The sequence below is a fragment of the Epinephelus moara genome, chromosome 21 (assembly GCF_006386435.1).
Source record: "Epinephelus moara isolate mb chromosome 21, YSFRI_EMoa_1.0, whole genome shotgun sequence".
Lineage (NCBI taxonomy): Eukaryota > Metazoa > Chordata > Actinopteri > Perciformes > Serranidae > Epinephelus > Epinephelus moara.
This window is the reverse complement of record NC_065526.1, coordinates 37,075,207-37,090,992: the sequence shown is the minus strand read 5'-3', so window position 1 is coordinate 37,090,992 and position 15,786 is coordinate 37,075,207. Positions and strand designations below refer to the sequence as shown.

Here is a 15,786-nt window from a genome sequence, read left to right as displayed (position 1 = left end):
TTATGTGATCAGTCCAGTCCAGTTTATTGTTAAGATGAACACCCAGGTACTTATAAGATGTCACCATCTCAATGTCCTTTCCCTGGATGTTCACCGGTGTTGGGGGGAGGAGTCTGCGCCTGCGGAAATCCACCATCAGCTCTTTGGTTTTCCCCGCGTTGATCTGAAGGTGGTTCCTCAGGCACCAGTCCACAAAGTCCTGGTTCAGTTCTCTGTACTCCCTGTCGTCCCCATCTGTGATGAGGCCGACTATGGCAGAGTCATCAGAGAACTTCTGCAGATGGCAGGTGGGTGTGTCGTATGAAAAGTCTGCAGTGTAGAGGGTGAAGGGGTGTGTCGTATGAAAAGTCTGCAGTGTAGAGGGTGAAGAGGAACGGTGCCAGCACTGTCCCTTGCGGGGCCCCTGTACTGCAGACAACCAAGTCCGATACACAATCCTGGGTCCTGACATACTGCGGCCGGTCCGTGAGGTAGTCCAGGATCCAGGATGTGAGGTGATTAGCCACTCCTATGTGCTCCAGTTTGTCCCTCAGAAGCGCAGGCTGTATGGTGTTGAAAGCGCTGGAGAAATCAAAGAACATGATTCTCACAGAGCTTCCGGGCTCCTCCAGGTGAGAAAGAGCTCTATGCAGGAGGAAGATGACGGCGTCGTCCACCCCAATGCCTGGCTGGTAGGCAAACTGCAGTGGGTCCATTGAAGGGCCTACTGCGGGGCGGAGACGAGACAGGACCAGGCACTCCAGATGTCTTCATGAGGTGTGATGTTAATGCCACTGGTCTGAAGCTGCTGAAGTCCTTGGGGTGCGGAGTCTTGGGCACAGGTACCACGCAGGATGTCTTCCACAGCTGTGGTACTCTTCCCAGCCTCAGGCTCAGGTTGAAGATGGTTTCAACTATCCCGCACAGTTGGTCTGCGCAGGACTTCAGGAGCCTGGAGCTGATGCCGTCTGGACCCGCAGCCTTCCTCGTCTTTATCTTCCTCAGCTGATCTCTCACCTGACAGGTAGGTACACATAATTGTGTACATAACAGAGCGCAATACGAATTAAAATTGTAATTTCCAACAGTGACAAGCAATATTTATGTGCTTTACTAAATTTACACAAGCACTACGAGTGGTCAGGAGCAGGAGTAGATTTTGTTAGTAGCTACGAAAAGATCGGAGCTACTAAAATATTGATGAATGCGGACACGCACGTAAATTTCCCTCTGTGAACAGTTTACACACAAATTCCTTCTGCTCACGTTTAATGAATGAGACCCAGTGTGTGTTATTAGATACTGTTAATGTCACTTATTATGCTTCTGATAGCTCTTTTTTTGGTCTGTTTCTGCATTATGTTGAGGAGGGCCATGCCTGTATATATATAAATATATAAATGTATGCAAAAAAAAAAAAGTGGATCGCTTGCTCGCTGCTAAAAATGTGGCCAATCGACATTATCTGGTTTTGAAATGTGGCCCAGTTGAAATAGTAATTGAATAGCCCTGCTGTGGTTTGTTTGTTTGTTAGCTATCTAACAACACATCAAAAATAATTGTAAGCCAGTCTTGTTCAGTGAATCAGTTTATCATGTATACTCAAAAAATATTTAGGCATAATATTTAAGATTGTTTGCTTATAAATACATGAACCTGGTTGTTCTATATTTAAAACACATTGGGTTTATTAGTACTATTTAATAAATCACATTATTACTTATAAGTACTTGAGCTTGTTTTATTTATTCATTTCACAGATAGTTATACATCCTTAAATCCTTAAATTAAATTCATTATGGATGTGGACTTAAAATCATTGTTTTATTTTATGGCCTTGTTGCCCTGGCTTTTGGCCTTTGTGACTTCAAAAAATTGACAACACAAAAGGCCAAGTGGCCTTACCCCTAAAATGACGAAATTCCAGCCTGATTACGCGTGTGACCCACCACACAAATCAAAGAAGAAGAACAGTGGCTGTAACTATCCACAAATTAGGAAAAGAATGAGGTCTGGGAGCTCCTACCCTCCGAGCAGACAATGAGATCAGCTGCCATATAACAGGAATGGTAAATGATTGTTATTGCCATGTTATACCATAGTTATTATAAAGTGCTGCCGACGTGTATGTTTTATGTCTCATTAGAGGCCAACGCTGTGTTACATGTCACACCCCCATGCCCCTGTTGATTTCGCTATGCCAAGATGCTGTCTTAGATTGCACACTGGAGTGCCATGATGATGTCATAGTTTTGCTCTGTGTTAAAATGCAAAGCAGGCATATAGAAGGGACTTTGTAGTGGCCCCATAGCACCTTCTCTGTGTAAAAAGTACTTGTGTTGACATGACATGGAAATATTAATTTGTGACCTCTGTCAGCACTTTTTACCCCGCTCTGGACTTTTTTGCCAGTGCCCCTTGTTGTTTAGTAACAAAGTAATGGTATTTAGTCTATGTAACCTTTTTTACACCAGTTGTTAACTAGATTCTAAGTAAGATCAACCTGGACTTTTCAGAGTGTATTAAAGATACAAGAAGTTTCATGTTTTCTTCAGATGACAAAAAGAATGACTTTTTTTTAGTTAATACATGCTGGAAAGTCTTCTAATTGTTGATTAGATGTCTTTAGAAACATAATTTAATGAGTTTAGTACAGTACATGTACTCAACTCATCATTTCAATTCAAAAGACTTCATGTCAAAACAACTGATGTTTATAAGTTTTGAAGTCGTCCACAAAAAGGAACTTTAAAGGGCCAGTGTGTAATATTTGGCATGGTTTATTGTCAATCTGAATCTGAATCTGAATATTCTACCCATTAATATGTTTATACAAGTGTATAATCGCTATAAAATAAAATTCGTTTGGTTTTCGTAGCCTTATAATTATGCTTTTATATATATATATAGCAAGGGCCTTGCTTTAGAGAGGTCGCCATCTTGCGCCGCCATGTATGTACGGCAGACCGAGCGGACAATCCAGCCAGCCAGAGAACGCGTTTCGCGTGTATAAATGAACCAACGAAGACAGCGGAAGGAAGGAAGAAGGAGGAGGAAACAGCAGAGAGTGTTAGTAGTTCGTCGATAGAGAGTAGTGAAAAGTTTTTTTAGTTATAAAGTTTGCGAATGGACCACACTTACCACGCAACAGGAGAGAATGAACCCGAACCGTCATCTGCGAGGAAAAGAAGACGCAACTTCACTCCTTGTGATGCACTCTCTGCGGCGCTTTTCCTCCTGATGATATATCTCCCCAACGATGGTAGCAGTAGCACCGAATCCCATTCTGTGCATTCAGCCTCTCTTCTCGCCCGCTCAGCATCAAACACATGGAGTTCCTCATCTGTATGCTCCGGCTCAAACAGGTATGGCTCTGGGTCTGTGTCCGCCACAAGAAACTCTTCAAAATCGCGTTCAGAGTCGTCCATTCCAGCTACTATAGTCCGGAGATATTGCTAGGCTAAATAAACAGCTGAGTTCTGTTTACAGGCTACGCTGTCAGTCAGTGTGCGGGCTGGAGATTGGTGGAGCAGAGAGGGAAGGGAGTCCCCACTCGGTATGGTAAACAAGTATGTGTGTATGAAGTGTGTCTGTTACGCTAGAAGAGTCAGAGTTTGGGACGGAGTCTTTTACCCCCTGGAGTGTTACCAGAGTTTTTGGAGTGCTCAAATAAACTGGCCTTTTTCCCGAACGCTACTCTGGTCTCCTGCTCGTGAGGGATTCATTACAATATCGTAACATGGTTTAGATTTCTAAATAAATATTCACCTCGTCGCTAGATAGACCTACTCCTTAAAAACTTGTGCGCAAGGCTTTTTGTCCCTACGAGGCCACCGTCATTTACCTGACGGGAGGGGTGAGCGAGTGAGCCCTGCAATCTAGAATTTGACCACTGATGTCACTGTTTTCAACCCATTTTACACACTGGCCCTTTAAGGTTTATTGACCCCAAATTAATGAAATTTATATGTTTACATTAACTTAAAAGATTGGCTGATTAAAAAAAAAAAATCTTGTGTGATGTTTTACAGTAAATGTATTCCATAGGTGTGATATTTCACTTCAAATGAAAGATGTCGAACTCCTGGTGGTGGTACATGAAAAGTCAAGGTATGACAAAAATCACTGGGATTTTTTTCCTCTTGGGGACATTTACGGTCCCATTAATGGTTGTCAAATGCAGCTCTGATGTACTGGAGTGTTGGTAGAAGTCCAAGTGGTGGACATCCATTAGGTCGGCTGCACCACAAGAGGTAAGAAGGAAGATGTTCTATTATTTCTTTCTTATTTGGTTAAAGTGATCCTTCTCCCTTAACCCGCTTATGGCTGTGGCAAAGCACAGCCATAAGAATTACATATCATGAACAACGCGCAAAAGCCCCTTGTTCTATTAACTAGTAGCTCTTATGTCAAAAAGCCTCACATTTAAGTGTTAAGCTTTTTAGACATGCTGCTAGTCTGGCTCTGGGGATGACAATGTGGGCAGTCAGATGTACTACTTTGGTCCAAACAAAAATATCTCATTAACTTTTGGCTGCATTGCCAAAAAATTTTGAACAGACACTCACAGTCCCCAGAGGATCAATCATACTGACTTTGGTGACCGTGGACTTTTTATCTGACACTGTCAGGTCATTTCCATTACTTTGGTTTTATGTCCAAATACCTGCAAAATCAATGCTATTTATATCAGTCTCTTTATTTTGTTTGCTAATTAGCTGATGTTGACCACATTAAACACTTTGAGAATGCACCAGGCCCCAAGACAAGAGCTGGGCTTTGAAGCCAATTTTTGTAGGGACAAAACAGTTACACGTGAGGCCCTGCAGCCCAAAATGACTTTTCCCCTTTGACCAACATGCTAAAAGAGAAGGCTATAAATCAGTGGATACATTCTTTAGCATCACAACCCTTGCAAAACAACTTTGCACTACTGGAATTTAAACACTGAAGTGTTGCTGGTTGTCCCTACCTGTTCACACAGTATACACTGCGGTTAATACTAGTGCTCCACCACAGCTTAAGAAGCCCCATTCTGAGTGTTTTTCCCCTTGAACCATGTAGATGGATCATATTTTATCACTCTAAGTCACCATCTGTCAAACTGTGAGGTGTTTTTTAATAATGCTGCAATCTGTTACACTTCAAAGTTGTCTGTCTTGATGAACTAGATTTTGTCTCCAGTTACACAACAAGAAGTCTTAACAGGTCAGACTTGTCTTATACCTTAGAATAATAATGTTCATTTCTGCTTCTTTCTGCGCCCATGCACACACACACACACACACACACACACACACACCATACATGGAAATCTATTTCTTAGAGAAATCCCAGTGAGATAACATGCACGTAGTTCATTGTCTAGGACACCTTATTATTTACTCTATTGAAACGTGTTAATATAACAAATAGAACTAAGATAAGTCTCTCTATTACACTTTTAAAAAAGTCTTACTACTTAAAGACTTACTGTTCATGCAAACTTAAACAGATGGATTTGTTGAAATGTGTATTATTTATTATTTTATATATTAAAATATGTTTAATTTTAGATTTTAAAAAATCATCTCCCCTTACTTCATCCATAAATACATGTAGGGTTATCACAAAGAAAATCATTGCAGATAGATAAATGCTTGTTTTGTTGCACAACAAATAATTTGGAAAAAAGACAACTTTTTCCATGTGCAATTCCAGTGTGACACAGCTAAAGCTGATCTCAGTGACGATATCATATCATTTTCCTGAATCCGCCCTTGGGCCCACCCTGAAGGAAGAGGCAAGTATAAAAACATGTCACACACTGCCTGTCATCACACTAGGTTAAACTGACAGTGCTCACACAAAGGCTGCTTGCACAATTTGCAGTGACAAGCAGTGTCACTTTGCATTCATAGTCACCTGGCAGGAAAACTACAGGAACCTCAGGCAGGATCTTTAATACACATTCTTCTGTTACCTTTAATGAAGCAGGCAACAGTTAGTTTATCACAGTTCCTGTCAGAGTGATCTGTGTGGAGCATTAGTTGTGTTTAGTGAACCTCCTGGGGTGTTGCATCTTCCTCTCATCATCATCGACATTCACACCATGATTTTAAGCATCGCTCTGATCTGGGCAGTAGTGGTAGGATTCTGCTGCCTGCTGTGGCTTGCTGTGGGGATACGGCGCAGGTAAGACGAGACATAGGACATGTAAGATTATTCATTGTTTCAGTTCTCGTACTTTGCTTACACAGTGTGTCTAGCCCTTTAAACATTAATAGAAATATGCTGATGGACACAGATCAACAAGGACGGCAAGCAAAAATGCTGTGCATGCTGCCACTTAAGTAATAACTATTATGTCATTACCTAATAACATAAGGACTGTGCTGATCAAACAAAGGCTTATGCGAAGGTGCTGGAATTTGTTTGGTATGCTGCTGATTCACAAACATTGTGTGCTGTCAGTGCTTATCTCCTGTGGTCAAACATAGTCAGACTGATCAAATCTGAAAATAGTTTCTAATGTAAAGAACAAAAAAAGAATTCTGTTTACAAGAGCATCATTATGACATTTAGGCTGGCATGTTACTGTAACAATGTTGGAAACTGGTTTGTAATGTTTTGGAAATGTTGTAGTTGTTAGGAGGATCATGTTTTGACTTCAAGGAAACTTTGCTCATTGACAACGTCTGAATGAGTTTCAATGAATATGAGCATAATAACAATAATTATAATAATAACAATAATGATACATTTTATTCGTAGAGCATTTTTCCTGGTACTCAGAGACACTTTACAAGTTCAAAAGTTAAGTTAAAACAATCATAAAAAAAAAGATTGCATTAAAAATAAGTAACACATGTTATTTACACATTATAAGCACTCTTGAAAAGGTCCTGAATGTGTTTGGGGAGAGAGTTCTGGAGGGAGGAAGCAATTATGAAGAAGGCTCTGTTGCCCCAAGTCCAGAGCTTGGCCTGAGTGGTGGAGACAGGAGGTTGGCATCAGAGGAGTGGAGGCTGCATGAAGGAGTGTGGCAGTAGAGCAGGGCGGTGAGGTGGGAAGGGGCCTGGTTATACAGGGCTTTTTGAGTGAGTAGAGGAACTCTGAATTGGATACATTGTGGAGCAGGGAGACAGTGCAGGTTGTTGAGGAGGGGGGTGATGCGATCGTGGGAGTGGGAAAGGGTGAGCAGACAAGCAGCAGAGTTCTGGATGTACTGAAGTTTATTTAGTTTGGATGATGTACTATATGCTATTGCAACAGTCCATTCTGGATGTGATGAGGGCATGGATCAGAGTTTCTGCAGCAGAGAGGGAGAGTGATGGGCAGAGACAGGTTATATTTTTAGGTGGAAAAGGGCAGTTCTGGTGATTTGATTGACATGGTGTTCAAAGGAGAGGTTGCTTTCGAAAATAATTTCGAGGTTGTATTTGTTGGGGGAGGGGAGGGGGACGGACTGGAGTTGGGAGTGGTTTTGGTAAAACACCTGGGACCAATTATGTAACTTCTGATTCATCATAGTTCAGTTTGAGGAGGTTGGCTTTCATCCATGGTTTAATGTCATTGAGTTGCTATGGTGATGGATGTAGTGGAGTTGTAGAGCTGGATGTCATCGGTGTAGACCGTGATAGCATATAAAATTACCAAGGGGGAGCATGTAGAGTACCAAGCAGTGAACCCTGGGAGATGCCTTGGGACAGAGGAGCGGGGGAGGAGGTGCAGTTATTGATATTGATGTAGGCCTACTGTTGCTGATCTGTGAGATATGACCTGAGCCAGGAGAGAACAGTACTGGGAATGTTGAGGAATGATTCAAGGAGAGGAGAATGTTGTCGTTGATGGTGTCAACACATTAATAATTTGCAGAACTGTACAATGCCAAAAATTTCTACGAGTGACTGGGCTGGATTTGAGACATCCCTTGTTTAGACCGTTGTTATAGGGAAAAATGCCCACTAAACCAGAAGGGATTTCATGAAAAAATTACATTTTTGACATACATGGTTTTCATTGAAATGAAAGAAATACAAAAAACTTCCATATGCTGGCTGTAAGTTGCATCACTATTGCTCATATTGCTATTACTATTACTATTGCTAATTATTTTAAACAGATACAATCCTTATAATAATCCTCTGTATAGACAAAAAACTGAGGCCCAGTATAGAAAACATTTTGACTTTCCATCACTGGCACTTTGTATTGACCTTTACTGAATATTGTCTGCTATCTTCCTTGTCAATGCCCATAGGCAACCTGGTGAGCCTGCACTAGAGAATGGCTTCATCCCCTACCTGGGTTGTGCTCTGCAGTTCGGGACAAACCCTCTTCAGTTCCTCCGCAGCCGCCAGAAGAAGTACGGCCATATTTTCACCTGCAAGATCGCAGGCCAGTACATTCACTTCCTGTGTGACCCCTTCTCTTACCATTCAGTCATCAGACAGGGGAGACACCTGGACTGGAGGAAGTTCCACTTTGCTACGTCTGTCAAGGTACTGATTTTGTCATTTATAATTCATACCATGTCCTGTCAGGATATTTTGTTTTCCACAAGAGAAGATGTTTTCATGTTTCCAGCGAGTCCAATGACTTAACTCTTCTTCCTATCCTCACCAGGCATTCGGCCATGACAGCTTCGACCCTCGCCATGGCCACACCACAGAGAACCTTCACCAAACCTTTCTGAAGACCCTGCAGGGTGAGGCTCTGCCCTCCCTGATAGAGACCATGATGGGCCATCTCCAGGACATCATGCTGAGGTCAGATACACTCAGCCCCAGCAAGGACCACTGGGAGGTGGATGGCATCTTTGCTTTCTGCTACAAGGTCAGTAATTGGACTTTGGACTGTACGCATACAAGAGAAGTTAAAATGCTGCAAGAGGTAGTCTGCTATCAGGCCTAAGGCTCTGTAGTTTATAGTGGTCTGGATTAGACTGACTCACAAAATTGGCTTGTAACTGACTCTATTAACTTTTTCTGTTATCCAACAAAGTCAATTGTCATGGCTGCAACTCAATAAAACAAAATGCCAACAAAAGTAGCCAAAAGGGACAAGACAGTAATTATTTAAGTTTGGACACTGTATATTCAATTTACTCTTTACTCTTCCACAATCTCCATGCCCTACATTTGAACTTATAAAAACAGTGTGCTCAACACATCTAACAGATTTTCTTTGTTACTGCTGTCTTCCAGGTGATGTTTGAGTCTGGCTACCTTACTCTGTTTGGTAAAGATCTTGGTGAAGACAAGCGTCAGGCTCAGCAGGCGGCTCAGAAAGCCTTGGTGCTAAACGCTTTGGAGAACTTCAAAGAGTTTGACAAGATCTTCCCAGCACTGGTGGCTGGCTTGCCCATCCATGTCTTCAAAAGTGCCTACAGTGCTAGAGAGGTCAGTGGGTTTTTCCTATCTAAAGAAGCAATGACAAACTGCCTTGACCTGATGCCACAATGTCTCTGTGCTGCCATTTTATTTTAATGTCTTTTTGTACTTGTTTTGATTTTAAATGTCTAGAACCTTGCAAAGACCATGCACGCTGAAAAGTTGTCCAAGAGGGAGAATGTGTCTGATCTGATCTCTATGAGGATGATCCTGAATGATTCCTTATCTACCTTCAATGACGTGAGCAAGGCCAGGACCCATGTGGCTTTGCTCTGGGCTTCACAGGCTAATACCCTGCCTGCTACCTTCTGGAGTCTCTTTTATATGATCAGGTATGCTGATGGCCCTCTTTTTCTTTACTGTGTATGCTCACAGCAGATTAAACAGAAAGCAGCCACAATGGATTGCTCAAGTTAACAGGCAATAGCTGTTGACAATTCTGCTCTGTCTGAACAGTAATGGATCTGGTTCATTTCTATCTGAATTAATTATTTAAACAATCTAGGACTAGGATCATGAATGATATTATGTCTCAGACCATGTTTAGCAGGACTAATATGCTTTGTATTCTACAGTAACTACAGTAACGATGAAACTACTTAACTGCGAAAAAACTATTTTTACATTTTGGAAAACCTTAACAGTTACAAGGATAACTGGGAAAATATGGTGTTGAGTGACACAATAACAGATGACAATATTTGTGGTCTCCAGCAGCTCTTTATTTTTGTTGATAAATCACAAATGGAGCTGTCCTCCTCTTGTCACTTTGTCAGGTTTGATTAGTTACCACAGAAACACACCTCTTTGTTCAAAGATAGCCTGGGGCTGATGGAGCTAACGTTACTGACTTATACAGTTACTCAGATGTATAATCTATGTCAGTATCTCAAGACGTGTCTATACTTGCACTTGCCTCAAAGACCTGGATTGACTGGGGTTGTTGTTGCAAAGAAACATTCTTAGCTGCAAGCGTGCAGACCGACTTGCTTCATGTCAACACAGCTGATGTATGATAATCAGTTAAGCAGGGCACAATATCCTCTGTGGATGTGATGTACTATATTCTATAGCCTAGTTAATCAGATTAATTAATTAATTAATTTACATGTCCAAAAGGGAGTGGGAGGAAGTACAAACTTATTTATTTGCACCCCATCTCCATAAATTGATAATAGTGAATTATGTAGCTATATATATATGTATATATATATATATATATATGTATGTATGTATGTATATATACACATACACACAAACTATGTATGTATACATACTCATACATACACAAAACTTATGGAAATAAATCAATGAATAAATAAAGAGTAAACACCTGCTAATAGTCAAACACCCTCTTCATTCTTGTATCTTGTGAAAATCATCTCTTTATACCTCTTTTTATATTCTGACATTTCTTGAGCTCCACACTCAAACGATTCCACAGTTTCACTCCACAGATGGAAATACAAAAACTTTTTGTTGTCATAGTGCACAGACGGAGTCTTGAAATTTAATTTCCCCCTTAAGTTGTAACCACCTTGCCTTTCAATGAATAATGTTTAAATATTTCCTGGTAGTAAATTGTTTTTTGCTTTAAATATTATTAGAGCTGTCTGTAATTCCACAAGATCTTTAGATTTTAAGAGTTTTAACAGTAAGAGTAATGAGTTTATATGATCCCTGCCCCAAACCTCTGCACAGTAATTTAGATATGGAAGAACTAATACAGAACAACAGAAATGCATGGCAAAAATAACATATTGTCAATACTTAAGAAGCTCCACTCCCCCCAAATTTCACAAATCGTGTTCACAAGGGGGTTCATGTATTATTACAGTATCTTTTCCACTGCACAAAAAACCTACTAACACTTACTAACATCTGGCTTTTCAATGTCATAGGAAAGGTTTTAATTGGCATTTACACTCAGGTCAAATGACTGTAGTTGTTTTCGGCTCTGGCTCTGATCGACATTGATGGAAACACAACACACTAATGTTACACCTTTACTGGTGAGATGCAATGACGTACCACCGGAAAATACTGTCTCTCTCCACCCAAGCAGCACGTGAACATCGATCCAAATTATTCTGCACCGAGTTTGAAAGAGAGAAGGAATAAGTAAGAGACATATAAAAAGAAGTGACCACTGTTAAGTATTCACAGGCCTCCATGCTGCTCTCTACTGTTTACTTACTTGTTTTACAGACTGTCTGTGATGTTAGGGTGATGTTAAATGTGACACACTGAAAAAACAAAAAACAAAAACCCACACACAGAAAATCATACTCTGGCAATGGAAAGGAGTCTATAGCCTATTTTAGCAGGTTTACTTGTGTTTGAAATATTGCACTAACTTTGGTGCAAAAGGGGTGTAAGAGAAGCCAGGCTCCTTCTGGCTTCCCTGTTATTCACACCTTGCTGCTGATGTCAGTGAGTTACACACTTCAGCTGACTGCAAAGGATTCACAACTAAATACTAAATATCATCATTTTAGTCTATGTCTACTTGTCCAGGTACTTTATGTCTCATTAAACTGAGGAACTGGGTTCTATGTAATAAGAGATGCAAATCCTGCACTGTTCATCTGATGTAAATATACATAGTATAATAAACCAGTTTTCTTTTAGATTTCTATATATTTGCACCAAACATCCTGGTAACAATTAAATTCCACTGTAGGAAACTGTCATATTGTGCTATTGCAATTAAATGAAATGAATTGTTCCTGCATAGGCTGAAATTATAATAGGTAATCCAATATCAGTAAACCATACAGTGACCATAACATGACTAACAGGCTCCTGTATCTGTGTCCAGGAGTCCAGATGCTATGAAAGCAGCTGGTGAGGAAGTGCAGAAAATTCTGGAGGATTCAGGTCAGACGATTGACCCTAACGACCCCAAACTGAACCTGACCAGGGACCAGCTGGACAAAATGCCTGTTCTAGGTAAGATTACCAATAGATTATTAGAGAAAAAAAGTTACTAGAAAGAGAAGTTTCTTGTACGACAACTAATTCGTTCACCAGACCTTTCTCAAGAAAAGAAAGGTCTGGCTGTGCTGACTCTCACTTTAAGATTGGAGAAAAAAATGCCCCGGCTTTTTTTATTTCTTTCAACCAATCACAATCGTTCTTGGCGGTGCCATAGCAACGGTGCGCTTGAAAACTGCTACACAACTGGAGGTGGTAGGGCGGGACTTCAGCGGGTGGCTCGTTCCGCCCAATGAGAGGCTGATCTATGCAGCGAACTTCCGCCCAATCAGACTAGGCATTGCCTATATGGCTATACAACATATCACTGTGGTCTATGTTTTTTTTAATGGACAGAATGTTGTGAACCTAATGTCTAACTTTGTCTTTCTGTCTACATTCTGTCTACAGACAGTATCATAAATGAAGCCATGCGTCTTTCCAGTGCTTCCATGAATGTGCGTGTTGCCAAGGAGGACTTCCTGCTTCACCTTGACAACCAAGAAGCTTACCGTATTAGGAAAGATGATGTCATTGCCCTATATCCACCCATGCTGCACTACGATCCAGAAATCTATGAGGATCCCTATGTAAGACCCTACGAGAAAGCAATCCTTTTCAGGAAATTATTACAATTTGTGTTGGCCTACTGAAAACTCATCTTCTTCTTCCCTCTCTCTCCTCTTCACCTTGCAGGAGTACAAGTTTGACCGTTTCCTTGATGAGAACGGTCAGGAGAAGCCCACCTTCTACCGAAAAGGCCGACGGCTGCGTTACTTCAACATGCCCTTTGGTTCTGGGGTGACCAAATGCCCCGGCAGATTTTTTGCTGTGTATGAGATCAAGCAGTTCCTTAGCCTGGTGCTGTCCTACTTTGACATGGAACTACTGGACCCTGCAATCAAAGTCCCGCCTCTTGACCAATCCCGTGCTGGTCTGGGAATCCTCCAGCCTACCTATGATGTGAACTTCAAGTACAAGCTGAAATCAAACCACTAGGCTCTTTGTCAGGCAGAGAGATTTAACTATATATTGTACATAGTGTATATTTAACAGCATCAGTGAAAATGCCTTCCTGTATATGTAAATATAATGAATTGTATATTTTTGTTGCTTTAATTTGCTGCTGAAGAGCATGTAATGTATACATATGGCTGGAGCCCTTACAAACTGTTAAAACCTTGGTAGTGTTGTCTTGGTTGGACCAGGACCAGCAGCATCTTTAATTCCTGTGCAAAGACAGATCTAGAGCCACATACATTTATAAAACAAGTGTGTTCTTGCATGTTTGGCCCATTTGTACAAAATCTTGTTTTTCAAATCAAGTTTTTGTACCTTGCAGATCGCTAATGGTTTCAATAGATTTCACTATGTCAGTCTAGACTCCTTAAATCAATCTACAATTACCATGACATAACACAACAAAATAACTTTTTAAAGAAAAAAACAAACAGTCTTTGCTGTGATAGATCCAGTCAGTTACACTGCAGACTAGGATGCACAATATTGGATTTTTTTTCACTACCTATTTTAAGTGATCATCAAGTCTCTTGTCAAGTGGAATTAATGTTATACTATACATGCATACTCTTATCATGATGGTCCACCAGCAGATGGAGACATGAAATAGAATGCATTTCAATGTATGTAATATTCAGTCATTGTGCAAAATAAGACAAAGCATGTTGGCCGATTCTGATATTTCATTTTGTAGCGGATATCGGAGGATACCAATGACGTGCCGATATTGTTGTGCATCCCTAATGCAGACTTTTTGATTCTGTAGCCTAGCCTAGTCAGTTACATAAAAACAACAACAACAAAACAAAAAACTCTACTTTGCATTATTTGGATATTCTTCTCATGTTTTATTAACTCAGTTAGGATACCTGTTAATATTTCCTTTTGTTTTGTTTTTTTTGCAATTTGTGGTAAATGGGCTAAACATGCAAAAACACTGGTATGTTCCTTTAAGCTCTGGAGCCAGTGGAAGTTCACATTTCTGCAGTTTGAGAAAAACTGCCACTCTAATGTGTGTTAGCATTGACTATCACAGCCAACACTCAGCAGTGAAACACATACTTTTACTATCTATGTATTTATTATATGGCATGTAGAAAAATATGTGTGAACATATGAAGTCATCCATTCTGCTCTATCACCACATGTTTGGTACTTTGTCATTTCACAGCAGATAATTTATTCTGTGAGTTCAAATTACGCAGTGCAGCATGACCAAACTCTTTTTTAAAATCAAGGAATACATCGCTGTAATCAGTAGGCCTATCATTTACTGACTTCACCTTGAAGTATGAGATAGATCTTCCATTAACCTTGGAGTTTGCTCTCTGGCTTTCTCACGCTGTAACGCTGCTGTCCCCACAGATGTGTCAGATTGTTGGCACATGCTGAGCTTATATGTGTCATCAGGCCTCTCAGAGTTATTAATGCAAGGTATGCTGTTTAACAAGATAAGTTGTAGTTTGTGTAAATACAATTCTACACTTAAGGTGCACCCTTAGAAATGAAGAAATGCTCAATGCAAAAGTCTGTGTGACATTTATGCTGCGTAGCTGGCTAAACAGTTTCTTTAAGGAAGGTGTTTGTGAGTGCTGACTCAACACGCCCCATTTTCAAACAGCACTCCTGACTTTTTCATACTGAGAATTGCATAATCATGACACATAATAGTAAAAACAAACCACATCCGTACTGACCATATTTGCATTTGTAAGGTTCAGTCACTGTATCGAGAAGGAATGTTCTTCAGTTAATGACAGAACTGTTCTCACATGAAAACCAAACAACCACACCGACATTCAGCATTTACCTTCCAAATTACACATTAACATGCTCTGTGAGCAGAATAAATGTGATGAACCTGGAGCAAGGTCATAACAATGTGCACAGCTGTTTTACCTGAAGAAACGTGCTACATGCATGTGTCAACAAGTACATGCTGTACTAACTGATAATAAATCAATATATCTGGACAGTTGTCTGTCTGCCATGTTTGATGTCTCTACCTGTTGAACTCAGTGCAAATACAACAGGAAAACATTCCTCTACTGATCTGTCTACATCTCTCTCTCTTTCTGTCTCTCTCTGTGCGGAGTACATAAATACATATACACATAATTTTGTTATAGATTATATATCTAACGCAATATTGTGGATAACAGGTAAAAGCTTATTTATTTATTATTGTAGGTAGCATGTGTCAAATCTAATTAAAAAAATCAAGTTTATTTGTAGAGCACAGTCTCATACAAAGCAATTTAAAGTACTTCACACTGTGATAAAAAAAAATACAGGAGAGGAAAGTTATAAATACAGAACTGACAGCACACACACACACACACACCTACACACACACAAACACACACAAGACTAATAATAATTAATTAATTTACACTCTAAATTACATTTAGTTTGTTCTTAAAAGAAGATAGTCTGT

General features: G+C 40.2%; 1 protein-coding gene across 2 annotated transcripts; it reads left to right on the top strand.

Annotated features, from left to right (window-relative positions):
• Window positions 1–5,813: 5,813 nt before the first annotated feature.
• LOC126408980 (cytochrome P450 7A1) lies at window positions 5,814–15,322 on the top strand. 2 transcript variants are annotated; one of them, XM_050074827.1, is made up of 9 exons: window positions 5,814–6,153; window positions 8,222–8,326; window positions 8,404–8,462; window positions 8,587–8,796; window positions 9,168–9,362; window positions 9,486–9,685; window positions 12,175–12,305; window positions 12,741–12,919; window positions 13,026–15,322. In XM_050074827.1, exons 2-9 carry the CDS (start codon window positions 8,248–8,250, stop codon window positions 13,326–13,328), a joined length of 1,356 nt encoding a protein of 451 aa, XP_049930784.1. In that variant the 5' UTR covers window positions 5,814–6,153; window positions 8,222–8,247; the 3' UTR covers window positions 13,329–15,322. The 2 variants fall into 2 exon arrangements, with proteins under 2 accessions (XP_049930784.1, XP_049930783.1); XM_050074826.1 differs by having other exon boundaries at window positions 8,222–8,462.
• Window positions 15,323–15,786: the final 464 nt, after the last annotated feature.